This window comes from Monodelphis domestica, chromosome 2, assembly GCF_027887165.1.
Source record: "Monodelphis domestica isolate mMonDom1 chromosome 2, mMonDom1.pri, whole genome shotgun sequence".
Taxonomy (NCBI): domain Eukaryota; kingdom Metazoa; phylum Chordata; class Mammalia; order Didelphimorphia; family Didelphidae; genus Monodelphis; species Monodelphis domestica.
In genome coordinates, this window is record NC_077228.1 from 450,385,411 (window position 1) to 450,411,963 (window position 26,553).

General features: G+C 36.4%; 1 protein-coding gene across 4 annotated transcripts in view; it reads right to left on the reverse strand.

Annotated features, from left to right (window-relative positions):
- RPS6KA2 (ribosomal protein S6 kinase A2) overlaps window positions 1–26,553 on the reverse strand; it is a 563,997-nt gene that overhangs the window by 21,975 nt on the left and 515,469 nt on the right. For all 4 annotated transcript variants that reach the window (XM_001371705.4, XM_007484888.3, XM_007484886.3 and 1 more), the window contains 2 exons: window positions 4,343–4,432; window positions 779–937 (listed from right to left, as the gene is read on the reverse strand). In XM_001371705.4, the coding sequence (XP_001371742.1) occupies window positions 779–937; window positions 4,343–4,432 (249 nt within the window). The remainder of the gene's footprint in view (window positions 1–778; window positions 938–4,342; window positions 4,433–26,553) is intronic.

Genomic DNA, 26,553 nt, shown 5'->3' on the forward strand with positions numbered 1-26,553 from the left:
CAGACTTGGAGCCAGGAAGACTCATATTCTTGAGTTAAAATCTGGTCTCAGACATATACTAGCTATGAGACCTTGGGCAAGTTCCTTAACACTGTTCGTCTGTCTCAGTTTTCTCCTCTGTAAAATGAGCTAGAAAAGGAAATGGTAAACCATCCCAGTATCTTTGCCAAGAAAAACCCAAATGGGGTCATGAAGAGTTGGACACTACTGAAAAATGAATGAACCACCATAAATGTGAGAGGTAGTGGGGAGAAGCAGATAGAGACCTGGCCCTAGAGTCAGAAAGATGGGGATTCAAGTACCTTCTCTTAACACATATTGCCTTTGTAATTCTGGGCAGGTCACTTACTTCTCTGTACCCTAGGAAATTCTCTAAGACACTAAGTTGCAGAAAAGATGTTGAACTATAATGGAAAGAGTTTCTTCATCAGGAGTTCATCATCCTGATGAAAATCATGGATCTGCTCACCCCCCAAAAACAAATCCCAAATGTGTTAAGCGTACTTTCTTTAAGTAGGTTACATTCTATTGGATCTCTGAAATGTAGAAATGCCTTTCTCTCTAATATACCTATGTGTGAGTGCATTGGAATTTGTACACAGGTGTATTTAATAAAAGAATAATTTAATTTCCATAAACTATTGACTCAACCAGAATGAAGGGAACATCTTAATTCCAACTTCATAAATTCATAACTCATTTTACTTTTCCTACTTTTGTACTAAAATTATGATCTTTGCTATCATAACTATCATGCAGGAGAAAGCTAGAAATTTACCCCTTGTGAATGGAGGTAGTCCATAGTCTTAGTAATGGTACAGAGCACAGCACTAGCCTCCCTTTCTGAGAAATACTTTTGTCGGAGGATGCGGTCTAAGAGTTCCCCACCTCTCATCAGCTCCATCACAAGGTAAACATATTTCCCATCATCGTAGACCTAGAAGATCAGAGAAAGGTAAAATTAAAGGACCTCATAGTCCTCAGGAATTAGGAAATGCTTGTGATTTCATAACAATCCAGGCTTATTACTGTGAAACTTTATAGTATCTCTGAGAGAAAATCCAATGGTGTTAAAAGAAACTGTAGAAAAGACAGAACAGAATATTAACTGGTTATTGGCTGGAGTGTTGATCTGGGAGAATAAAAAAGTCCTTCATACAAGTAGAGAGTTATTCTAAAATATATCATAGATAAATAAATAACATAAAAATATCATAAACAAAAAAACAAATAATAAATAAATAAAACAAATCATAAATATAAATATCATAAATAACTATCATCACTATCACAAAATTCAGTTTTAATAATGAACTATAAAATTCAATATTAATAATCTATAACATTAAAGCTGACAGAATTTTGTGTGGACCTTAAACAAATTTTCTCCAGAATGTCATCTAATCTGTTTTTCTATGAGGCAGCATTCTTTGTCTTACATATAATTCCTTTTTCACTGTTTTGAGATCAAAACTGTCAATGAATGTGTTACTTAAGTTAGGTCAGGTAAGTTTCTCTGGGGAATTCCTTTATCATAATATGAAGGCATAGTATTTTATAGAATTGGAAGTAATGGTCGAAGTATAGTTTTTATAGCCTTTTTGATACTCTGGTCCATTTGTGATGTTATTTACACGTTAAGTCTCAGTGTGATATAATCAGAACACTGAATTAGGAGTCAAAAGAACTGAGTATGCCTGCTTTCTCATTCTATGGTTTAAATTAACTAAATGTGTTTTTAATGAACTAAGATTAATTATTCAGCCTTGGCTTTCCCATCTGTAAAATGGGGACAACAAAATAGAATTACCTATGAAAAGATATGTAGGGAGCATTAACATACATATGTGAATTTATAAATAAAGTTATCATTATTATTATGAAAATCTGCTTGTGAAACAAAAGCATAATCATGTTGAGAAGTAAATGTCTTCAGATTGAGAGAGGGCCTTCCCGAGTACAGAATAAAACTTAAAGCAAATTTAAATCAACCTGATGAAGAGAATTTTTTCCATGAGTTAGCAGGAAATATCCCTAAATTAGGTTCCATTTTACTGGAAATGAAACCTCAGACTTGTTGTTTTCCATGAATATAGTGTATGAAGTGGGAAAAGCACTGTATTTTTAGTCAAAGGATTTGGGTTTGGAGTCCTGACATTGCTACTGTATGTCCTTGGACAAGTTACCAAGTTTCTCTTGGTCTCCTCTCTATAAAGTGATGAGGTTGGACTATATGAGCTCTGAAATCCTTCCCAGCTCAAAATTCTATTAATACCTTTGTTATGACTTGATTCAAAACATTGGACTGCCTTGAAGATAACCGCATCAGTAGAGGTGCAGCTTTGAAAGCTTTTATTAATGCAGATGATTTCCCATTTACTCTAGCCTGAAGATTTATGTTGCTCAGTAGAACATTCTCTACCCAGCTCTGCGGGGTCCACACATAAAAAGTCATATGCCTCCTTCCTCCCTGTTATAGCTTTTTCTTTGCTCCCTCTTTTTCCTCTCCCCTCCTGCCAAAAGTTCTTGCTGGAGCTCTAGCTTTTAATTCTCTCTCCCAGAACCACTGACCTTACAGGCTAAACTTAGAATGTGTGTGAAGTAGAAGCATGAGAAAGAGGCATTCTGGGCAAGAGAAACATGGATCAAAATGACTTAGAGGCAAAGGAATTCCTTTTCTGTAGGGGAAAAGGTTCTGACAATTGACCCAGAGTCTTCTTCAGACAGTATCCTCTGAAGAAATAGGAATGTAAAGGCTTTCTTAGACTTCTCCATGGCTTCTCCAAGACTGCCTCCTTTCATTTGAGCCAATTCTTATCTACACTTTTATCCACTCATCCTAATCCTTCATAGCCAGTTTAACCTACTCTTTATAATAATGAACCAATCAAAATGCAGTGGAGTTTCAAGTAATTTTTACCAAAGTAGTGTGCTGCCATTCAAAGAAATGTTCTAAAAATGAATATCATTGTTCTTATCTCACTGTCAATTCAGTAGCTAGAACAAAACCATAGTAATTTATTTGGCTTTGAAATTATTCTAGAACCTAACAAAAGTAATGTGGAATTTGGGGAATCTTATAGGATTGGTTTCTTCATCTGATCAATAGTACATGAATAAGCAACAGTGAGCTGGTTAGAATTCAATCTCAAATACTTATTTGCTATGTGACCTTGGGCTAAAACTCTCTGAGCTTTTGAGTTTTGTCATCTGTAAAATGGGAATAATACCACCTAACTTGTTTTGTGTTACAAATGAGAATATATGTAAAACATTTTTCAACCCTTAACTCTCTTTATAAATGTGAAATATTCATGAGAATAGCAATGATTCTAATAAGTGAGGTAACCAGATAATTATGAAATTGAGCTACATTTCACTGAATATTTTATTTCTCTGGAATACCACTGTGGAAATCCTCCCATACCAGGAACTAAATGGAATTTTAGTGGAAATTATTCATTTCATAATACACAGATAGACTTCCTCAGTAGGCAGTGGGTATCCCTTTCCTGGAAATCTTCAGAATAAAGCTATTTACTCACCTGCCAGATGCTTTATATTAGAGATTCCTTTTTGGATATTGACTGTATTAGATGACTTCTGGGTCCATTCCAACTCTGAAATTCTATGACAATTTATAATTCTATATCTAAGGATTCCTAAATACATTCTGTAGTACAAGGGGTGCTATTTCTCCTTGAACTGTCTCTCTTGCCTTGTGGATCCTTTTTATCATAAGAATGTGATAGTATTAATGGAATACTGAGTGGACCAATCAATATTGCTCTTTGGGCAGCAAAGAAAAATGACCACTGGGCACCTTAGGAGAAATAACAATGATTTCTAGGATGTAATCAGGTATGAAACCCTTTTAGAGATAAAGATGGAAACAGAACCAGATTTTATAGTGAGAGAATTAAGAACCCCACCCCCACGCTCCCAGATATCTCGGTTTTTGATACAATTCTGTCTATCATTTCTTAGTCTTCAGTCAGAGCTATAAATTAAAATAATAAAGAAAATTACATCTGATTGACAATTCCGAAAAGAGATAATCCCATCCTTTATATATAAACTACAGGGTAGAAGGATGGATGGTGATCAAAATGGTGATGAAAGTATATGATCCAGCTACTCTACAGAGTTCTGTTAGTTGACTCCACATGATATTATAGAGTGGATGACGTGAAAGGCCAAATTCAGATCATTAGCACGGGGAGCAATGCATTATAACTTCTAGGAGTTACCTGGAAATTCAAAATAATGCCCTTTCCATGGATAAAACAAAGAATAGTGATAGAAGGAGTAGCAACTTCTTGTTTGTAGTGAGGTTACTTACATCCTTCAGGGTGATGATGTTTGGATGCTGTCCATATCGTAAGAGAATCTCAATTTCTTCTGAGGGGTCTCTTTTACTCTTGTCAATTATCTGGAACAAATGGAGCATAGGGTCAATAGGAAATCTGTTTACGTACATTGGTACAAAAATATTTTCTTATTTCAACTTCTTTATCACAGACTGCTGTCACCTAGGAATAATTCCACAAATGAACCTAAAATTTTCCGTTTCTTTCCCTAAAACTATATGGGAATGCACTCTCACTCTTCAAATAACCTTTAAAGTTATCTACAAATTTTCATCTCAGTCTTTGTCTCAATTCTCACCAAAATGAATGAAAAATCAGGATCTGGTCTTGAGAGAATGCTAAAGAAGGGAGTGATGATGGTTGTAGAAGGCTTGAGGAACCTGATTTGGAGGTATCTGCTACAAATGATGGGTTAATGCATGTCAATACTAGTAAGTAACATGATCCATATTTTATATGCTACAAATAGGTTGCTTTTTGAGTTGTATCAGATTTTCTTCTTCCCCCTACCTTTAACCCTTTCATAGCTCTTATTCTTAAAGCCTTCCCTCTGAGATTATCTCAGACATACCCTGTATATATTCTATTTGTTGTCTAGTTGTCTAACAGATTTTTTTTATGATTTTTTAAAATTTGATTAATTTCAAATATTATTCTTTGGTTACAAAAATCATTTTCTGTTCCTCCCTTCCCTCTCCTCCCATAGCCGATGAGCAATTCCATTGGGTATTGCATGTGTCCTTGATCAGAAACCATTTCCATGTTGTTGGTATTTGCACTAGGATGTTCATTTAGAGTCTATATCCCCAATCATATCCCCTTCTACCCATGTCATTGAGCAGTTGTTTTTCTTTGGTATTTTCACTGGCATAGTTTTTCCTCTCAATGTGGTTAGTGTTTTTACTTCTGTATCCCTCCGGATTGTTAAAGATCAATGCATTACCACTAATGGAAGAGTCTATTACATTCGATTCCAACAGATTTTTTAATGAACTTTTTTTTAAACCCTTACCTTCTGTCTTGGAATCAATAATGTGTATTGGTTCCAAGGCAGAAGAGCAGTAAGGGCTAGGAAATGGGGGTTAAGTGACTTGTCCAGGGTCACACAGCTGGGAAGTGTCTGAATCCAGATTTGAACCTAGGACCTCTAATCTTTAGGTCTGGCTCTCAATCCATTGAGCTACCCAGCTGTCTCTTTTTTTCAACTTATTGAGTTTCTCAGAAAAGGACAGGCTTATACCAAATACATCCTCAGATAATTTTTAAAAACTCTTTCTTTCTGTCCTAGTAATAAATCTAAGACACAATGGCAAGGGGCAGGCAAATAGGTTTAAGTGACTTGCCCAGGGTCACAAAGCAAGAAAGTATCTAAGCCCAAATTTGAACTCACATCCTCCTACTCCAGGTCTCATGTTCTTTCCCTATCCTAAGAGTTTTGCAAGGGAAGCAAACTTTGAAATCCCTATCTGCAGGATTACAATTAAGAAAGGGGAAAGCAAACTCTGACTATTCCTTCTTAATCTTAATGCCTTCTTTCTGAGATTATCGCAGACAACTGTTTGTAACTAGTTTCTCACAGATTTTCTATCAGCTTACTGAGTTCATCAAACAAGGACAGCCCTCAACAGTTCTGTTAAGTCACTGAAGCGCATGAACTTCAAGTTGCCTTAGTACTTAGAATGAACCATCAGACATGCTTCAGATTTTATTTCACTTGGTATGTTGTTCACATTTGCAAGATTCTCACTAAGAGATGGCAGGTACAAAGAAAACACTACTTGCTGTTGTTTTTTTGGTAATTGTTTTTCACTAATGTTTATACCTGATATTTTTTGTATAATAAGTAAAATTCTATGGCATCATTTCCTACCTTTACTGAGAGGGGCAACTATTCTAAAATTATTTACTATATGTTCAAATAATTTCTCCTATTGTAAATCTTGATTCTAGAGTGAATCTTTCCCAAGGGATGGTTGTAAGGTAGAAAAAGTAGACTTAGCATGCTGACTACAGCGAGATGAATAGAAGTAATAGATAGAATGGACAGGTGTCAGAAGAAAGTATGTATTTGTAAAAAGTCCTGGGCTGTGTTATATTTTAAGGAGAGGCAGAAAGTTATAAGATAAAGAACACTGGAACTGGATTCTGAGGAAATGTGTTCAAAAGCGAGGTCAGCTGTGTATTGCCTGTGAAAATCATTTCACCTTTTAAAATTTTAGGTTCCTGATCTGTAAATAAGACAGTTGGACTAGATGACTTCTAAGTTCCCTTGCAGCCCAGTGTCTATGATCTCATGATCTGAGTAGTAGCAAAAATGGTTCAGAAGTTGTATTCTGGGACACAGGAATGTAGGGGTGGTGGTAGTATGGGGGGGAAACAGCAGGGAGTAGGCTTTGAATAAGTTCATTCTAGATATGAGGACTCAGCCAAGAAACAGTGGGAGGTCTTGGAGCTCATAGAAGGGGATCATAGTAGTCTAGACCATGCAGTCCCAGGACCATATGGCTTTTAGAGAAGGAGCTCTGGGTTTGGTCCAGAATAACAAAACTGTCAACGTCACCATTAAGGGGAGAATTAATTGTTGGCTCTTAAGTTTGTTTCAGGTAGAATACTTGGAACAGAGAAGGTTGAAAAGGGAATGAAAGAAAGCTCCAATGGCTAGAGTTTTTGGATTTTCCATTAGGGTTCAGTACATAACCATCAGCATCAAAGCAGGAAGTTTGAAGCTTAGAGAGAGAAATCTTTGATGGTGATATGGGAAAGGGTTAGTGGTATGCTAGAGCCAGCTTATACCAGTTCCTAAGGGCTGACTTAAATTTTCAGTGTGAACATTTATATCACAGAAATTAGTAAATGCTATAAATCAGGGCTTGATTTATTGCTTTCTTGATCACTTTAGAAAGTGATGGAGAAAATGTGAACAATGCAGATTAAACTTAGACATGGATCCCATGCACATTTTCCTCTAAGAAAGCTAGTTGTTAATCATTTATCAGCAGATAGAGTTGCCTATCCTTCCCAGGTTAATAGCTAAAATCATTAGGACAGAGATGGTGAACCTTTTAGAGACTGAGTGCCCAAACTGCAACGCTCACACCACCTCATGTGTGCCCCCTGCCTTACCCTAGACAGGGGAGGGAGGAAGTGCTCTTATTGGGCTGCTGGGCAGAGGGGTAGGTGATGTGAGAAATGTCCTCAGGCACCAGTGGAGAAGGAGGAAGGGAGCATCCCCCTTTGGCACACTCCAGGAAGCAAACCATAGGTATGTCAAAACATGTCTAGAGTGAGAAAGTGTTAAGTTAACTGAAAGTCAGGAAGATTTATGGAGGAATAGAGAACATGAGTTGGAAGTAAAGGAAGGACTTCTTCATGTCTAGGGTTCCTAGACCTTCAAAATTTTTAACGATTTCCTCTTTTTTTCCCCTTAACTCTTACCTTCTGTCTTGGAGTCAGTACTGTGTATTGTTTCCAAGGCAGAAGAGTGGTAAGGGCCAGGCAATGGGGGGGGGGGGGAGGGTTAAGTGACTTGCCCAGGGTCACACAATTAGGAAGTATTTGAGGTCAAATTTGAACCCAGGACCTTCTGTCGCCAGGCCTGGATCTGTGTTCACTGAGTCACCTAGCTGTCCATGCTATTTCTTCCTAGGGTAATAATTCTTAATATATATATTTTTTTCATCACTGATCCCTTTGGCAGTCTGGTGAATCCTATGGATCTCTCTAATGTTTGCCAAGGTAGTGCCTGCCAAAACTCATGTAGCCTTCAAAAACCCAGGTAACTAGGGAGTTTCTCTATCACCCCCCACCCCAACCAATTCAAAACAAAACACTTATGGAAAATACTCAAAGGTTGTTTACTGTTTTCAGGGAGTAGGGAATGCCCTGGATATTTCTCAGCAGGGTATAACAAGGGTGAAGAGGATTTTCAGTTCAAGGGTATGATTGTGGAGAGGGGAAGACAGAAGTTCTTTAGAGCCTCAGCTGACTTTCCCTAGCTTAATGCAAAAACAAAAACAATTTCTATTACCAAGGGGAGCATGACTAAAAAGCACTCCAAGCCTTGCTCTAATTTCAGAATTACAGTTTGGGGCCAGTCAGATACACAGCTGTCCGCTTGCAACTGGCCATCTGTTGGCATGAGTCAACTTTTGTGCCTAATGTTTGGTTCTAGAAGTGTACACAAAATGGCACTGGTGGAGGCATCTTAATTATGCCTCTGCTTTGAGGGGGTCCCAACATATGGGTATAATCCAAAGATCCCAGCCTGCTGCTGGCACTCAAAAGGAAGGAGGCAAAATGGTGGAATTCTAAGATCTTCCTTAATGAAACCATCTATGATACCATTACATATTAGCTCTATTTAACTGGAAAGTACGTACAGCACAGTTCAAATAAAAATTTATTTAGTTTTAATAATGTGATAGAACATTTGTTGTTAAGTTTCTCAAATGACCTTAAACCCTGGAAACAGCCTAGCCCTTGAATAGCATTTAATCTTGATTCTTTAGCTGAACAAAAGGTTCAGCTGGCATCTGAACCCAGAGCCACAGGAAGCCCAGGAAGGTGTTTAAACCCTAATCCTTAGCTGGTACAGCTGTACTGACTTCTTTCCCTTAAGGTCCCTTAACGATACTCTCCCCCACCCCCAACTCCACATGGTTTACCAGATGAAGAGCTTAATCCCTATTTAAATACCTGGAGCTTACTGTCAAACCCTGACAGCTTATGTACACTGTGAGGAATGAGTCCCCAGTGACATAAACCTCTAAACAATGAAAGGGAGCCTCTGTTTTTCTAACCCAAGATCTGTCTCTTTTCTTGTTTTGTCAGTTTCCAGCTCATATGGTATGCTGAAAGGATGCCTATTGAGTGGAAAGAGGGAGTTAGGAGATACAAGTTCAAATCTTATGACGGACCATGGACAAGTGTCTTTAAATTTCTGAGTCTCAGTTTTCCTATCTTATATAAAATGAGGATAATGATACCTAGGTTATGTCTGCCTCAGAGAATTACAGATACTTGGTCTATACCATTGTTATAAACTAACAATAATTTGTAGGCTAAAGAATGTCTACATAAATGATTATTATTATTACTTTTAGTGAAGACATTGAGCCTGTTTATAATTCAGCATTCTTTGAGACAGTGTGTTATACCCTAAAAAGAAAAAGAATGGAGAGCTTACTTTTTAAATGATCTCATAGGGTTGGATAATTAGTCTCTTCATAGGCACTGACATATGGTAAATTAGCTTCATTCATATTTGTTGCATCAGTAAAAATAAAATCAAATTGAAAACTGATCAAAGGACTATCTGATTACAATATATAAATGACAGTTCCACTATTTTTTTTGTACTAGACCCATGATTTCACTGGGATAGGAATTTTTTGAATACATAAAAAATCTTTTGATATTTCATTTTTCCTCAATTACATGCAAAAATAATATTTAACATTTCCACCAAATTCTAAGAGGATAGGGAATTTTATAAGAGGAAATTCCTTTTCTCAATGCTGATCAATACCTATTCTGCAACTACAGAGTTGCCTAGGGGTACCAAGAGATGAAATAAACTTGTTTCACATTCAGTAGGTGTTCAAGGCAGCATTTGAACCCAGATCTTCTTCTGAGAAAGGCTCTCTATATTCTACCTCTAATTGTTCCCTGTGTGGGAATCAGAGTTAAAATCTAGCCCTCAGAGATGTATTATTTGTGTGACCTTGGGTAAGTCACTTAACTTCTGCTTGCCTCTGTTTCTTCATTTGTAAAATGGAGATAATAACACTTATTTCTTATGGTTATTTTGAGAATCAAATGAAATATTGATTTTAGAGTGCTTAGTACTGAGCCTAGCACATAGTAAACACTATATAAATCCTGTCTATTATTGCTCTTGTTATTAATACCCAGATCTTTCTGACTGAGACTGGATCTTTATCCACCAATGCATAGTGCCTCTAGAATTTCCCTAACTTTTGGCTAAAAGCAAGGTTTTAAATTTTGTTATTATTGTCTACTATTCTAGTATAGATAGCAACCCAGCCACACCTTACCACCTTGTATGATTCTCCTTTTCAGAGGTTGTTTTCCCAAAGTGCTAAGGATCTTTCTCTAGGTCTCTTGACATTTTATTTCTAAGAATATAGCCCAAAGACACTTTATTTCTGCATTCTTTCGTGCTGCATTGCAGAAGTTCTCAAAGTGTGATCCGGAGACCCCTGGGGATCCCTGACACCCTTTCAGGTAGCTCATGAGGTTAGAATTATTTTTACAATAATACTAAGTTATTTCATTTCTAAAACAGTAAATAATAATAGCTATAACTTATAAATAAAAGTTCTTTGTGGAGTCCTTAATAATTTTTAAGGGTATAAAGGGGGTCTTGAAAGCAAAAAGTTTGAGAACCATTGGTCTAATAGCTAGGATGTGGTGCTTTTACTACCATGGCTGTGATATAGTTCCTAGTCAGGGAAGGTCTTAAGGACATAGGGGAAAGAAAGGTAGTCTTGGAGCCAAGAATTATTTTTAAACCTACTTCTGACCCACATTGGTTATATGACCCAAGGCAAGTCACTTCTTAATGCCCTAAGTACCTCTTTTAATCTCATGAAGGCTGTGATCCCCCACTCCTGGAGTTGGTTTTCTCAACTGAAGTAGCCTCTCCAAAGGAAATAAAAGGTCAAATTCCTAATTCTATCTGAGAATCAAACATTCTTAATTGACCTCACTGGTTAAGGTAAAAGTAGCACAAAAGTATAACTTTCAATATTAAGCCAAACTTAGGGATGATAACTATGAAAATAAACTCTTAGGTCAAGAAACCCTCTCTATCGATCAATGCAGGTTAGCATTCTCATGCAATTTAGAGTCTTTGAGAATTGACTTACTTAGGATAACAGGTCAGTTTTTATGCGTAATGACACAGTGTCTCTCATTTTCAACATTATTATTAATTAATAAATATATTAAGTAAATACAAACATTATAATTAAATAATGCCAACAAAAGGGCATGAGACCTAAATAACAAAGATTCATTGGGGAAAACCCCCAACATGATTAAAAAGTGCTATGGGGTGATCTGAAATATATTTCAACATTATAGAAACTCAGTTGCTATATAAAGTGTGACCTATATGCCCCCAGGGTAGCTAAGAGGAGCAGTGGATAGAGTGCCAGCACTGGAGTCAGAAAGACATCCTGTACGACTCTGGGCAAGTCACTTAACCCCCATTGTCTAGCTCTTACTCTCTTCTGCCTTGGAACCAATACATAGTATTGATTCTAAGGCTTGGACCAATACATAGTATTGATTCTAAGACATGTGAAGATTGGATTTAGCTATCTCCTGATTGTAACAATGAAGATACTTAGCTCTTTATTGTAAGATAAAATTGTAATCTCCTGATTGTAACAATGAAGGTACTTAGCTCTTCCTTTATAGTGAAGTTAGAATTGTAAGCTGCAATCTATTTTTTTATTTTTAACTACAAAACGGTGTTAAGTAACTACAAAAGTTGAATTTAACAAAAGAGGTGTTAAGTAACCCCAAAAAATCTAACCAGAGAAGGTGAGAACTAAAGAGTGGGCAGTCCTGGAGAAAAGCATCTGCTGTGATTGGTAGACGTGAAAATTTAGGGGAGGTGACACAAGAGAAAATGATCTTTAAAAAGGACCAAAAGGCAGAAGGAGATGATTCATTTGGGTACTGACTTGGAGGAGCAACTAGAAGGCAGATACCTGGACTTCTTTTAGACTGTTACCATTGGTGAGTGAAAAGCTGACTTTGTGACCCTGCCTTCTGGAGGCATGAAGCCTCCAGGTAAGGCCCATCTTCTTGAGACTCTCTTCCTCTGGCTGGGGCTTAGACATTCTAACTAGTATCAGAAGAAGCCAGAGTTTTCTCTCTCTCTCTCTCTCTCTCTCTCTCTCTCTCTCTCTCTCTCTCTCTCTCTCTCTCTCTCTCTCTCTCTCTCTCATTCTGTAATATCTTCCTTCTATTGTAAATATTGTAAATAAACTACCATAAATTCCTTTTACTTTAGTAATTCATTTTGGGATTTAGGAATTAAATCCCTGTTGACCACCTAATAATATATTATCAGTCCAACCACAAATAAATTTAACAGGCAGAAGGTAAGGGTTTTTTGTTTGTTTGTTTTGTTTTGTTTAAAGAAAGACTCATTTTCATGAATTCAAATCTGGCCTCAGACACTTACTGTCTGTGTGACCCTGAACAAGTTACTTCACCATGTTTGCCTCAGTTCCCTCATGTGTAAAATAAGTTGGGGAAGGAAATTGCAAATCTATCCCGTATTTCTGCCAAGAAAACCTTGAATGGTGTGCCATAGAGTCAGACATGGTTGAAATGACTGAATGTATTCATTCATTTAGTCATTTAGAGGCTAAAACAATCTAATTATTCTTTCTCTAAACATCTGCCTTGAGTTAGAATTTGAAATGAACAAAAATTAGGCATCAATTTAATAATTTGAAAATAAAGAAGGACTTGAATTAGATGATTTCTGTACCACCTAGCTGAAATCTTAAAATTCACAGATTCATTAACAGTGCCAAGAGAGACCCTGGAAATCATCTAATCCAAATCCTTCATTATTTTCAGATTATTAAAATGATGCCTAGAAAAAGGAAGCAATTTGCCCCATCTCTCAAAGTTACCTTTAACTTCAATAATGACACACATACGGATGTCTTCTAATATAGATTTTTATCCTAATTTTTGTCTCAAATGTTTATTCTTTCAATTATATCTGGATATGCTGAATTCTGGGCCTTCAGAGATATTTTCTTTCAGACACTACTTTTTAAAAGATAGTCCATCAAGAAACTCAAGGTGGTAAAGAGTTAGTAAAGAGGGATGAATTCCTTTCCTGGTTACTGAACAAAGATTTCTGTAGTGTTAGTATGCTGCTAAGCCTATAAGCAGGGCTTTAACCTGTGTTGTTTTGGGAAAACAAGGAACTGAGCCACGAGATTCACTATAAATAGATTGTTCTCTGTGGGCTCAATTTCCTGGAATTGCTGTTGTATTCTATTCAAGGTGAAATAGGCTATAAGGATGGTAGATTTCTAATGCTCTGAGTATTGTAGCTTTCATGTACTTTATTGAATAACAAACTTGAAGTAGGCATTCTCAGGAAGTGGGGAAACATCGTGGAGATACTATGATAAAGATCTCCTTTTCCCTCCTGATATTTTATTAATATATATATATACATATATATATATATATATAATAGACACTGCCAATCGGGGAGAGGGGGTGGTTGATTACTTGCTTTTCCTTTGGGGGATTGCTTTTGGTTTTGTAGAAACAGGGATCAAACTGGGCAAAACATATCAATCACTCACTCCATAGGGCAGCTAATGTATATGTGTTTAAAGTCTATCCCAAGAGTAGTTTCTAACTATATTTGGAACTTGTTTCCTTTCTTAGATGATAATGAATAATATTGGAACATGGGTACAACGCTATTACCCCTGATGAGTTACAAATGGCAATTATCTACATACATGGGCCCAAACTCATGGATACATGCACAAAATTTCTTGGAATTTTAAGTGGACACCTTGATCAACACAGAAGCAAACCAGCTACTTCCAATGGATTTTCCTCTCTCTGATTTCTGTGGATAATGATTAATTAATTAAATGAATAAAAACATGTATCAAGTGTTACTGTGTTCAAAGTACTCTCTTAAGCATTTGCTTTTAAGAAACTCTCATTCTAATAAGTGAAGTCAGCATATATAGAAGGTTTAAGCTATCAGTCAGATGGAAAAGTACAATGATCCTTAAGTTGCAGTGGCAAATGAGATCATAATGCATCTTCATTAATTTTATTTACACTGACAAAACCATATTCATTTCTGATATTGGATCATTTGGCAGTTCCAAGGGCTTTGGTAGCCTTCTTTACTAGGTTCTCAATAGCTGTGGCTAGAAAATAAATGGCAAAAAAGGGCTACAGAATCAGTAGAAACAATCATTAGGTTGCATTTCCAAAGGTATGTTTTCCTAGTGATGGATATGGGGGGCTAGGTTGGAAACAAGGCTTGTGGCTCGATTGACATTACTATTCTTGGAACTCCTGCACTCAGGATCTGAGGAGAGGTATTAGCCAAGATGATGATGGCAGTGTTTTGATTCACCAGGTACATGATGTTTTCTATCTTTCTGAGCGTGATTCATTGCTTTAGCTATGCTGGCTTGCCTGCTCTGTTAATGGAAGTTAATTGGTGTTTGGTGGGGATGGAAGGTCCTTTCTCCATTGGGGTTACCTTTTGGGATAATGGCTCTGGGAACTGGGTTGGAAGCAAGGCCAATAATCTTTTTTTTTTTTTAAATAAACCCTTACCTTCTGTCTTGGAGTCAATACTGTGTATTGACTCCAAGGCAGAAGAGTGGTAAGGGCTAGGCAATGGGGGTCAAGTGACTTGCCCAGGGTCACACAGCTGGGAAGTGTCTGAGGCCAGATTTGAACCTATGACCTCCCGTCTCTAGGCCTGGCTCTCAATCCTCTGAGAAGGCCAATAATCTTAGAGGCATGGCTATTTTGGGCTCTCGAACTCATCTCCCCCTATTGACAGAATTTTGTACTGGTGGTGAGGGTGATTACTTCGCCCAAAGATGGCTGTTGAGAGCAGATTGGATGAAGGGTTAGTGTTTTAGGGGATACTGCAAGTGCCAAAGTTGTTGAGTGCAGAATCCTGGGCTCTCTCCATTGTGATCTGATCACAGGTAGTAGCTGAAGTGGTGGTAGTGGTTTGACTCACTTGGCACATATCACCTCTTAGAACTGACTTCATAATAGAAATATCTTATTTCATTAAATCATCTTTAGAAGCTGACTAGATTTCTGTGAAGTTCATTTGGTTATTAGCTTACTGTGGCATTGAACTGTCTAACATCCATTTTGTGTGATTATCTATTAAATCTAAAATCTAATGTATGCAGAGTATTGGGCTTAGTGTCATAGGGATACAAAGAATCTGCCCTCGGAGAGCATATAATCACTTTCTCACTTTTGTCTGCACAACCTGAGTACATCTGATACTTAAGTGTTGTAGGTAACCACTTTTAGAGATTTCATGGAATCACAAATATCCTCCTTATGCACTCACTGGGACCTGGAATTCCACCATCAGAGATTTATACTCATTAGTTGAGGACTTTGCCCCTTGATGAAATCTTCCTGGAAGGAGTAATGCTTTTAATTGTTGATTATTTGCTCCTTGGAACTATGAATCTTTTCTGAGAACAGGTCCTGATGAAGTTAAAAGAAGGAATGGGGAGAAATCCTAAGAAATATAGGTACCTGACAGGAATGGGATGTTTTGTTACTAAGTAAGGAGAGGAAAGAGACTGGGTGGGAAGGCTGCAGATAACAAAGACACTTTTCTGTCTTCAAATCATCATTCTGGTATGGCTATAACTTCCAATTTTCTCTGCATTGTGCTATTTGTGGGGTTTGGGAAGCTTAAAAAAGAAGAGATAGAATGAATTTCATGATACAAAGACTTTTCATTCATAATGTTGAAGCACTAAATATTCACATTAAGCCTAAGCTCAGGATGTTCCTCCTTACTTGTCAAAAGAATAAATGCCACATTTGAAAAAATGTATAGAGGGAGCATAGAATGATTTTTAAAAATTGGACAGACCTTTTCTATAAAATTAATTTAAACAAATGACACATAGAAAGAATTTCAGAGTGTTGCTCTGCTGGAAAAAGTTAGATTTCTATTCTAATGAATTAGTTTTCTTTCTAAAAATAAGTCCTATTCATGCCAAACATCTGCCTTAATTTTATTCCTTTTGGGGTAGGGGGTTGGCACAAGCAGCATGAAAATGAGCACATAGATGATTTCTTTACAATCATATTATATAAATGGAAATTTGAGCTCCTTCTGGGAGATCTAATTCCATATTAAGATCATATTAATCCATTGGATAAATCAATCACTTTAACAAGAATTATACGAAAAAATCATGCTTTTATCCAACACCTATAATCTTTTGTTTCCACATGAACCTGGAATTGAAACAAGACTAAAGCATTTTCAATCACCCCATGAAAATATGCTAGTGAAAAGGAAGCCCAGAAGTGGACTGAGGGATTCCAGAGGTTAGACGTGCATAGAGAATGAACTTATTGTCAGACATGATTCATCCTTTGCATACTTCTACCTTCTTATAAAACAAAACAAAACAAAACAAAACAAGAAGAACAAAAAAGTTGCAGTGATTAATGAAATAGCCCAATGGGGAAGAGGAAATATTGTTTAGCAGAAAAAGCCTAGGAAGATTATAAATTTTTCTCAATGTAGATCATTTCTTGGGCTCATGACAGTTAATGAATGATTACTCAATGCATTCTTCTTACAGGGTGGTATGCTAAATGTTGGGAGAAATACAAAGAAATGAGGTCTGTTGCCTTCAGGATATTATTGTCTACACATTCATCTAACATGGTATGTGTCTATTCTGTGCAAGGCACTGTGCTACATGTTGGGGACACAAAGATAAAAGGAAAATAATTCCTACTCTCAAGGAATTTATATTTTACTGGTAAGAATAAACCATTCCAGATATAGCCATAATGTTTCAGTGTAGAATTTAATAAAGTTTTTCAGGATATTTTTGTGGACAGGATAGAAAAAATATGGATTGGATAAGAGTATAATTCATTGGATTCAGAACTGGATTAATGACCTGAACCAAAGAGTATGAATTCACAAATCTATGTCAGCTTTGATGAACATCTGTAGTGAAGGACCACAGAGTACTACTGTCCTTAGTTCTCTTTTGTTTCGTACATAAAAAATGGGAGAAATTGATGATAAAACTAGGACCCAAAAAGATGGGAAAAATAGTGAGAATTTGATGAAATAGAATTTTAAAAACAAATGAATAGTCTGACATTTGGGTTCAGAAAACCAACTTTATAGTAATAGGTGGCATATTTTGTAAAAAGGTCAGGGAATTTTATGGAAGCTACCTCAGTAGGAGTCAACAGTTTGATATAGTGTCCTCGCCAAAAAAGCAAATGCTTTGTGTCTACACCATGGAAACAGAATCCTACCTATATTCTGTCCTGAATAATCAATTAATAATTGACTAATCAACAAACATTTAGTAACTGCTGTTTATGTGTCAGGCATTGTTTGGTTAGTTCATTATGGAGTCTTACGTTTAGTTCTGAGTGTCACACTTTAGGAAGAATAATTGAAAAGTTGCAAAGTGTCTAGTGGAGGGTAACCATGATGGTGAAGTCAAAGGATTAGGAGAAGGGAAGATATTAGTGGGTATGGAATGCTATTTTTAACTATTGGAAACATGATATAGAAGAGAGATTTGACTTCTATTTAGACTCACAGGGCAGAACTAGCACCAATGGGAGGAAATTATAAGGGGAACATTTTTTGCTAGATATAAAGAAAAACTTTTTAACCATTAGAGCAATTACAAAGTGAAATAGACTTCCTTGGGAGGCAGTGGGTTCCTCTTTGTTGGAAATCTTTAAGGAAAGGTTACATAAACATTTGTTAGGTATTGTAGAAAGGATACCTGCTTCTGTTATGAGTTGGACTTGACCTCTGAGCTCCCTTTCAACTCAGATTAGGATTCTCCTACATATATTTTGCCAGGATGGAAAAATCAATGAGAATTTGATAAAATGCAATTTGAAAAACAAATTTCCCACCTTTGGTTTCATGTACATATACATGTACATATAAATGTATACATGTATATACAATACATATATTAGTCATATATATTTGAGTGAGAGTGGATAAAAACGTGGGCATTAGCTCTCGAATACTATGTATAATAACAATAAAAAGGAGTATATTTGTCAAATGAACATAACATAACAGAACAGAACATAAGTAAAGATACAGAAATATTTCTAATTTGAAGGATCGAGGTCTCCTTATCTTGCTTTCTTTAAATCACTTTTCCCAGTTCCTCAATATACTTATATATCAGGATAAAAAGCAACCCTCTTATTGATTTTTTCCAGACAAATAACTTTCAATGTTAAGCCTCTCCTCCAGGGAAGCATTCAACTATGACTTAATTTTTTTCCACAAAATTTATAACTAAGACTAGGTTTGCCATTCTAGGTTACCAAAAAAGAAATTTCTTAGGATAAGGAGTCAAAAGGAAGTCAACCTTCCTTACTGGATCCTTTGAGGAATTTTAAATACCCATTAAACCTGTATGCCTTCCCAAGAGCAGGTATTTGGCAGCACAACTTAACAATTAATGTTTCAGGAGAATCACTGATGTTGCAATTCATTTCATTCAAAGCTCTTTTATTTTGTAGAACTAGAAAGTATTCAGATGAATAAGATTTACTGCTTTGTCACAAAGAATTAATAACTATACTTTTCCTGTCTTTGACTTTTATTTTACTATGTGTAGAAAAGTTTTTTCCACACCCCTTTCCTGAGTAGTCTGCTTCACATTCAAAATTATTGCCAGAACTCTTACATGCTTTGTGGCTTACATTTGCCCCCTTTTGTAAAAAAAGAAAGAAAGAAAGAAAGAAAGAAAACAACCTCCCCCCAAACCAACCCTCAAATCCCTTGCTCCCTGTCCTATCTTCAGAGACTATGAATAATTTTCTGTATTTGTACTGAGAGTGTGAAGGTATTTTTAGTCTGTGATCATGTCTCCGGCTGATTCTGCTATTCTCCAGATTGTTAATTTAGCTTCCTCTCTATATCTACCTCCCAATCTTCACATCCTTTTTTCTCTTTGCCTTAGCATTTTTCCTGTGCTTAAAAATACCTTATTTTTAGACCCTTAAAATACTGATATCAGAACAGCACATGATTTCAGATCTGGCCATCACTGAATCTATTATAACTGTTCAAGGTTCCCTCTTGAACTCAAAGGAGGCTAGCCTAATTAATACCACGTGTTGCTAAAGTCTCACATTGTGAAGAACACATCTCTAGCTTAAGGGCTTAACCCCAGATTTCTGGATAAAGTCACTAGATTCTCCCTGAATTCAGATTTTATAGAGATCACCTTCATCAGTCTAATGCAGTTCATTTAACTTCATTCCGTTGGAATTTTCAGGATACTACTTCTAAAATGGAGGCTCTAAGCTTGCATTGGATTTGCTTTTTTTCAGTTAGATTTTGCTCTGATGACCTTGAAACAAATAATTATGAAAGTAGTTCTATTTTACCTTTACAAGTAAAAATAAAATATACATTTAACATATTTTATTAATTTTTTTATATTTATATAGTAAAATAAAAGAGAATCTTGAATTTTATTTCTATGAGTTTAAGCTGTTAAACTGTTTGTGTTTCTTCTTAATGACCACATAACATTATGTTCTAGATTTACAACTTTGCCCTGATTTTCTGGCTGCTCTGGGTGACCATATGGCTGCTATAAAATTTAGTCAGCACATGAGGTATTGAAAGTTCAGGGAAGGCTGAATACTAAATAAACAGGTCATAAATTATACTTGAAGCTGGATGCTTCTATTCTCAATTCCCCAAGTTGCTAGGTTCAATACTTATCTTGTCTTTTGCTACTTTAGGTGTGTTGAGATAGCTAGGTGGTACAAGGGATAGAGTGCTAGATCTGGAAGACTTCAGTTCAAATCTGGTCTTACATACTTACTATCTTTTTGACCCTGGGCAAGTCACTTAACTTGTTTGCCTTAGTTTCCTCAACTACAAAATTGAGATAATAATAGTACTTGCCTCATGGGGTTGTTGTGAGGATCAAATTAGTTAATATTTGTAAGGAAAGCTTAGAACAACTCCTAGCACATAGTAGGTACTATATAAATGCTTATTCTCTTTCCCCTTCCCTATTGGTCATATAGGGACAAAGGGATAAATGTATCTCCCTGACAGATTACCTCTAGGTCTTAGCAAAGCATTAAACAATAATTTTGTGGATTTTTGCCAAGAATTATCTTTCTTCCCCTTTCCAAACAAAGACCAATTGAAAGAAGGCATGATGTTGGAGAGCTCATCCTGAACTTTGACTACAATAGATTAGCTCTCACTCACCTAGGAACTGTTTTTTAGTTCAGTGTCAACCATCCATTCACATAAAATAGAACTGCCTCAAAAATGTACTTGGCTATACATGAACTCCTAGATAGCTCAGAGAACCACCCAACAACAAAACCTTGTATAAGAAAGTTTTCTATATCTTTAAGTGGCTAATAATTTTATTTGGGTTTTTGCAATAAAGCCTTTTCCCACTTTTTAAAAATCATAATCAATTCTTTTCACTTTCAGATCTCAAGAGTTAACTTTATTCTAGCCTTATTTTACATGACTGACATTATTGCTTATTAGTTTTAGTCTACAGAGTAATGTGCCATGCTATTTTAATTTACTGTACTATTTACTTCCCTTTCAAAAGACATATGAAATTGCTTATATAAAAAAATAGTGGAATTAGGCTTTTGTATTGGACTAATGGGCTGTTATATCTCAAAGAAATTGTTCCTAGCCCTACGATACGATACTTCTGTTCAAATAATATGTTTGACCATGGATCAAAAGCAAGTTTTCATAGCAAATAAGATTTCATTCACTTAGACTTTATATGTTAGACTATGTGGAAGAAGTTGCTCATATACAGCCCTATTTGGAGTTAGACTAGAGAAGGCAATAAGGATTGGATGAAAGATAACTCCATTATCACCCTCTAAGGCCAACCTGGTTTCCTTTCTCCCTTCCTCCCTTCCTCCCTCCCTCCTTTCCTTGTTCCTTCGTTTGTTTGTTTGTTCGTTCCTTCCTTCGTTCTTCCTTCTTCTTTCTCTTTCCCATTACTTTCTGTCTTAGAATCAATATTCTAAGGCGGAGTAAGGGCTAGACAATGGGTCACACAGCGAGGAAGTACCTGAGGTCAAATTTGAATCCAGATCTCCTCAACTCCAGGACTGGTACTTTTCCACTGTGCCCCAGCCAATGTGATTTTCAAAGAGCAACTCAGAGAAATTCATTTTGGTTTGGGGGAATCCTAAGGGACATCACCTAGGTATTACCACTCCAACATTGGTTTCAGTTATGTTGGGAATTGTGTATAATAATATCATATTCAATTCCATTTAAAATAAGTTAACTATATCATTTAGGAAGCTGGTTTTGGAGATGAGTTAAAATGTTGCTGTAGTCATCCACAAGACCTTGCCAGCATCTCTGGGAAGGTCTATATTATCTGTTTTTGATAGAATATTTCTGTTTGTCACCTTTGAATTATATGCTTGGTTTTACACAGAAAAGTCCAGTTTTTCTATAACTCAGGCACCACAATATTTGATTTTCCTATCATGATTACTGCTTGATTTCTATTGATCCATTTCCTCACCTTCCAAATGGATTGGTTTCTTTGAGCTGACTCTTGTTTATTGTATATAAAGATAGTGCTCTCATTTACACCTTGTGCCACCTAGTTGAAGGTCATTATTCTCAAGTGGATTTATGCATCTCAAGTTTGATGAAAGTTCCAGCAACATTCTTGCTACTACACATCCCTTGATGTGGAAGACTTGGATCCCGGGAGAGACTGAACGGACAAAGCAGAACATGTTTCTGTATGAACCTTGTGCTTAAATACACAGCTTGGTGTGATCTGTTAGCATTTAGTGTACTGGCATGTTCCTTGGCTCACCTCTAGTACCTAAAGGGCATGCTGACCAGACAGGCATGGAAGCCCTTAGTATATTTGGTTACACTACAAATTCATATTGGTTCTCCCAGGCAAAGTATTTATGAATTTCTACTTGATATCTGTTAAATCCTCCATATTCTAAATCTTTTATAATCATAACCAATAGTCATAGTTAATACTCCTAAAAATTAAAAAAAAGTTGTTTAGATTTGTGGGTTTTAGTTTTGTGGGTCTAAATTTCTAGGCCATTTCATTTCTCATCAGGCCTGGACAACTCTCTAATTGTATAAATTTAAAAATATTTGCTATTCTTCATTGTCACAAAAACTATTTCAAGTGGAGCTGTCTAGTGAGCAATTGGAAGTGTAGGTTTGAAGTTATTTCCTCAGTGAAAGAACCAACCCCACTGTAAGGTTATAGAAATGACACATTCATGTACTTTTATATGATATTTGCATTTGCTTCATATCATTTTTGCATATGTGTATTATTATTGTTTCCCCTGGAAGATTTCCTTTAGGGAAGAAACTTCTTCGTATTTGTCTTTGTATTCTTAGCACTTAGTACAGTGCCAGCTCATAGTAGGTATCTGACATATTTTTGTTTGGCTGATTGTTTCATCTCAGAAAAGTCATTGAACTCTGCTATTCTTCTGCTTTACTCACTAAGTTAGCTCCTACAGATGTTGAAAGGTTAATTCCCCAGTGATCACAAATATTCATTGTTTTAGAAATGTTAAATGCTAAAAAGAATCTTGGTCTTTAGTCTATTGATGCAATTTATATAACTAATAAACTCATCCAAAATAATGAGCACTTGGCCATTGCACTCCTAGCAGCTACCGCATGTCTAAGAACAACCCAAACACAGGCATCAACCCTCAGTTAAAGGAGGCACCAACCTGGGTGTTGTCATTCATTCCAATATCCCCAGCTTTCTGCTTGCTTTGTAAAGTGTCTCTGAAATAGCATTAGGTTATAGAGGGAATGTTGTTCAATGATCTCTATCTTACTGAACAATCTCTGATCTTTGAACAGAGATGCTCTTACTCACACTTCATTAATTCAAGACTTTTTCAGATAGTCACTTATTGTGACTTTCTTGTGATTTCTTAAAGGAAGTGGAGAGTCACCACTGATACCCCCTTACTGATTTTGTCTAGTAATCTACAAGGCTTTAGGTAAAGAAATGGGGATGGGGTTGAGAGGGTTGAGGTTGAGAGTTTACCACTGTTAACTGAAGTCAAATTCATGATCAAGTTCCTAGAGTTGAACTTAGAAGTCTGATCTAATTTCTTGCCCAGAAATCAGCATTATAGAGATCGATCTCAACCAGATCTTTGGGAATCTAAGAAATCAATGGGATTCAGATGGGGTCTTCATTCAGAAGTGACTCATGAGGACATCTATGAAAAACATGGGACACAACACCTTCACCAGTAGGGACCTGTTTTGGACAGCATTAGCTGATTAGTCTAATGGTAGAAGTGGCCATCAGTTAATTTACATTTATTAAGTTACTGTATGCAAGTTACTGTGTTAGGCACTAGAGATACAATGACAAATATGAAACTGTCCTCCCCCTTCAAAGAGCTTACATTCCAATAGGAGGGATATGCACATGTACAATATTAATAGAGAATATGTACTATTTAGTAAGTAATCTATATACACTGTAAGTATAAACTGTAACTCCAATTGGTCATAAAGAAAATGAATTAAAAACAAGTTTTGGGAGGAAGAGTACTAGTATGTGAGGGGAAGTTGAGAAAACCTTCTATCCACTGAGCTACCACACTTTCCCTCTTTTTTTTTTAAATGATAGAAGGTATCATTTTTCTATTACTGCTAATATTATATATAAAATGTTCTTTCCAGAGAGCAGCAGTGGAGGTGAAGATGTCAAGGGTTCTATTTCAAATACCAGGCATTTATTTTTAGATGTAAACCTAGTTAAAAAAAGGTAATTTCTGCTTAAATAACAAGAGCACCCACAGAGGACTCAGGGAGAATGGCTAGCCTCCGATCTAGGCATCTCCTACACATTCCAAAGGAGCAATATGCCAAACTGCTGCTTATTTAAGCCGATGTTTGTAACTTTATTCCAATCGCTCCAGATTTACTACATTCACTCCCATACCAATACATACATACCGATGTTGGATAGGCAGTTATTTCATAACATGATCTGCTTTTCCTTAACTTGGAACCCTTCTTGTGGAGGTCCTGACACTGAAGTAGCAATCATAGTCACAGCAAAGAAACCAATTTGTTCTGGCCCCTTAAATCACTGTAGATCTCTCTCCTTTAACCTTTCCTAATATGTTCAAGATTTCAGACAGGCATTACTTACAAATCCAGCAACTGAACACATCAATTTATATTTTCCTCCATTTAAAAACATTTTTCATTGATTGAGTAAATCAAGACAAATGGGGCAAAAAGCCATAAACTCCTGGTCCAAATTAAATCAGCAGGGCTTACGTCTCTGGCTTGTGTCTTTCTTGACATAGTTGGGTGTTTCAATAGTGTGAGGAATGCAGGGTGGGTATCTCAAATGAGCATGCTTACCATTGGATTTGCCTTCTTGCAATGGTATTTTAGGTCTTTTGTTTTAAATAAATGACCAGGAGATATAGTTCTGAGGGCCCAGAATTGACATCTATTCCTCAGTCATTATCTTTTGCATTTTTCCCTTCACCCTCAAAACCTTACTTTCTGTATTGATTCTAAGGCAGAAGAGCAGTAAGGGCTAGGTAATTGTGGTTAAGTGACTTGCCCAGAGTCACACAAGTAGGAAGTGTCTGAGATTAGATTTGAACCCAGGACCTCCCAACTCTAGACCTGGCTCTCTCTATCCACTGGGCTACCATACTTTCCTTTTTTTTAAAAGATAAAATCAATTATAGAAAAAATGTATTATTTTTCTACTATTGATAATATTATTGGTTACTGAAAAGACACCATTTTCTCCCAAAATGTTTTTTGCAGAAACCAACACAGTGCCAAGTGTTAAACAAATGTATAGCAAAGCATTAGAAGATTTACAAAACAGATGTGGCCTTGCCCTTCATTACCCAAACATCATAAATTACTATCTAATAAGACTTGCTTTTAAGTTACTCTCCAAGACAATTGCATCTCACAGCTAGTCAGAGTATATTCTTATGCACTTCACTTTTATTAAGAGCTAAAAAATATTTTCTTGACTTTTTTTTAATTGGGGGAGGAAGGGAGCTTTAAACTTCAATATATATATATATATGCACATATATATATATATATATATATGTATATAGCAAAACAAGGGTCAACTTGAATTTTACCAAAGAATAAACTCTGAAATGGGTATCTCAGATATCCAAAGCATGAATCTTCAGTTTAGTGATTTTCACTAAGGCTAAAGCCAAGAAGCATGGATCCATTGCCAACAAAACTGAGTTATCAGTGAGAGTTTACAAAAGCCATCCTTCCTTTTTTGGAATATGAAGGAAATGTGGTCAGTTTTCTGCTTCTCTAGGTTTTTGCAGGCAACTTTGATTTAGACTATCATGTATCTACTAGTCTTAGCAGAGAGATTAGAGATGCTTTATAAAGGAAAATACTTGAGGCAGCATTAGCTAGAATTTGGAGTTAGCAAGCATGATTTGTTTCCTGCAAAATTCTAGAAGTCACAAAGTTTTTTCATTTTTTACATAGATGTGTTTATATATATTGTACCAGGCTTGTGATATCACTAGCTTAGGGAATTTTGGGTGAGAAAACTTCCTTTGCCAGTGCAAAATGGTACCTTCTTTGTAACTTATCATCTTAGAGAATTGAATGGTTGTTCTGAGAGAGAGCCCTGGGTCATGAACCAAACATGTGTCAAAGTGAACTGTTTGCAGAAAGATGCCTGAAAAACCTATACTACATCAAGAAGATCCAGAATGAACTTGGGAGTGTGGTTGATTGAACATTTAATTTGAATGTATACTTTTATGCCAAAAGGGGATTGCCCCCTAATTGGTTTTTGTCAATGCACCAAGCAAAACATTGGTTTCTCTCTTCTATTCCCCTCTTCTCTCTAACTATTGTAGTTTCCTCTTAGAAGGTGCACCTACAGTTAGAAGATTTAGAGGTGAAGGATGATTATGTTTAGTGATCAATTGAGGAGACTAGTCCCCCAATCATCATCAGGGGGGATTGTGAATTTTAGATTTGCTCCACCCTGCTTAGTTTTTGGAATTCTAGCAACCAGGAATGTATATACCCTCCCCCCCACTTAAGGATTAACTGTGAGGAGGATGGCCTATGACCAACATGTGCTAGTTGTGACAAATCAGAAGCAACTGACAGACCCCCTGGGCTGCCCTAAGCCAAGCTTAAGCTACCATTGGAACATGTGAGATGCAGGAAGTGATGTAAAGAACTGCCTATATATTTTGCATCACTTCCTCTCTCTGTCTCTCTTGGCGACATTGGGCTCTCTCAGCGACGTTGGCTCTCTCGGCAACA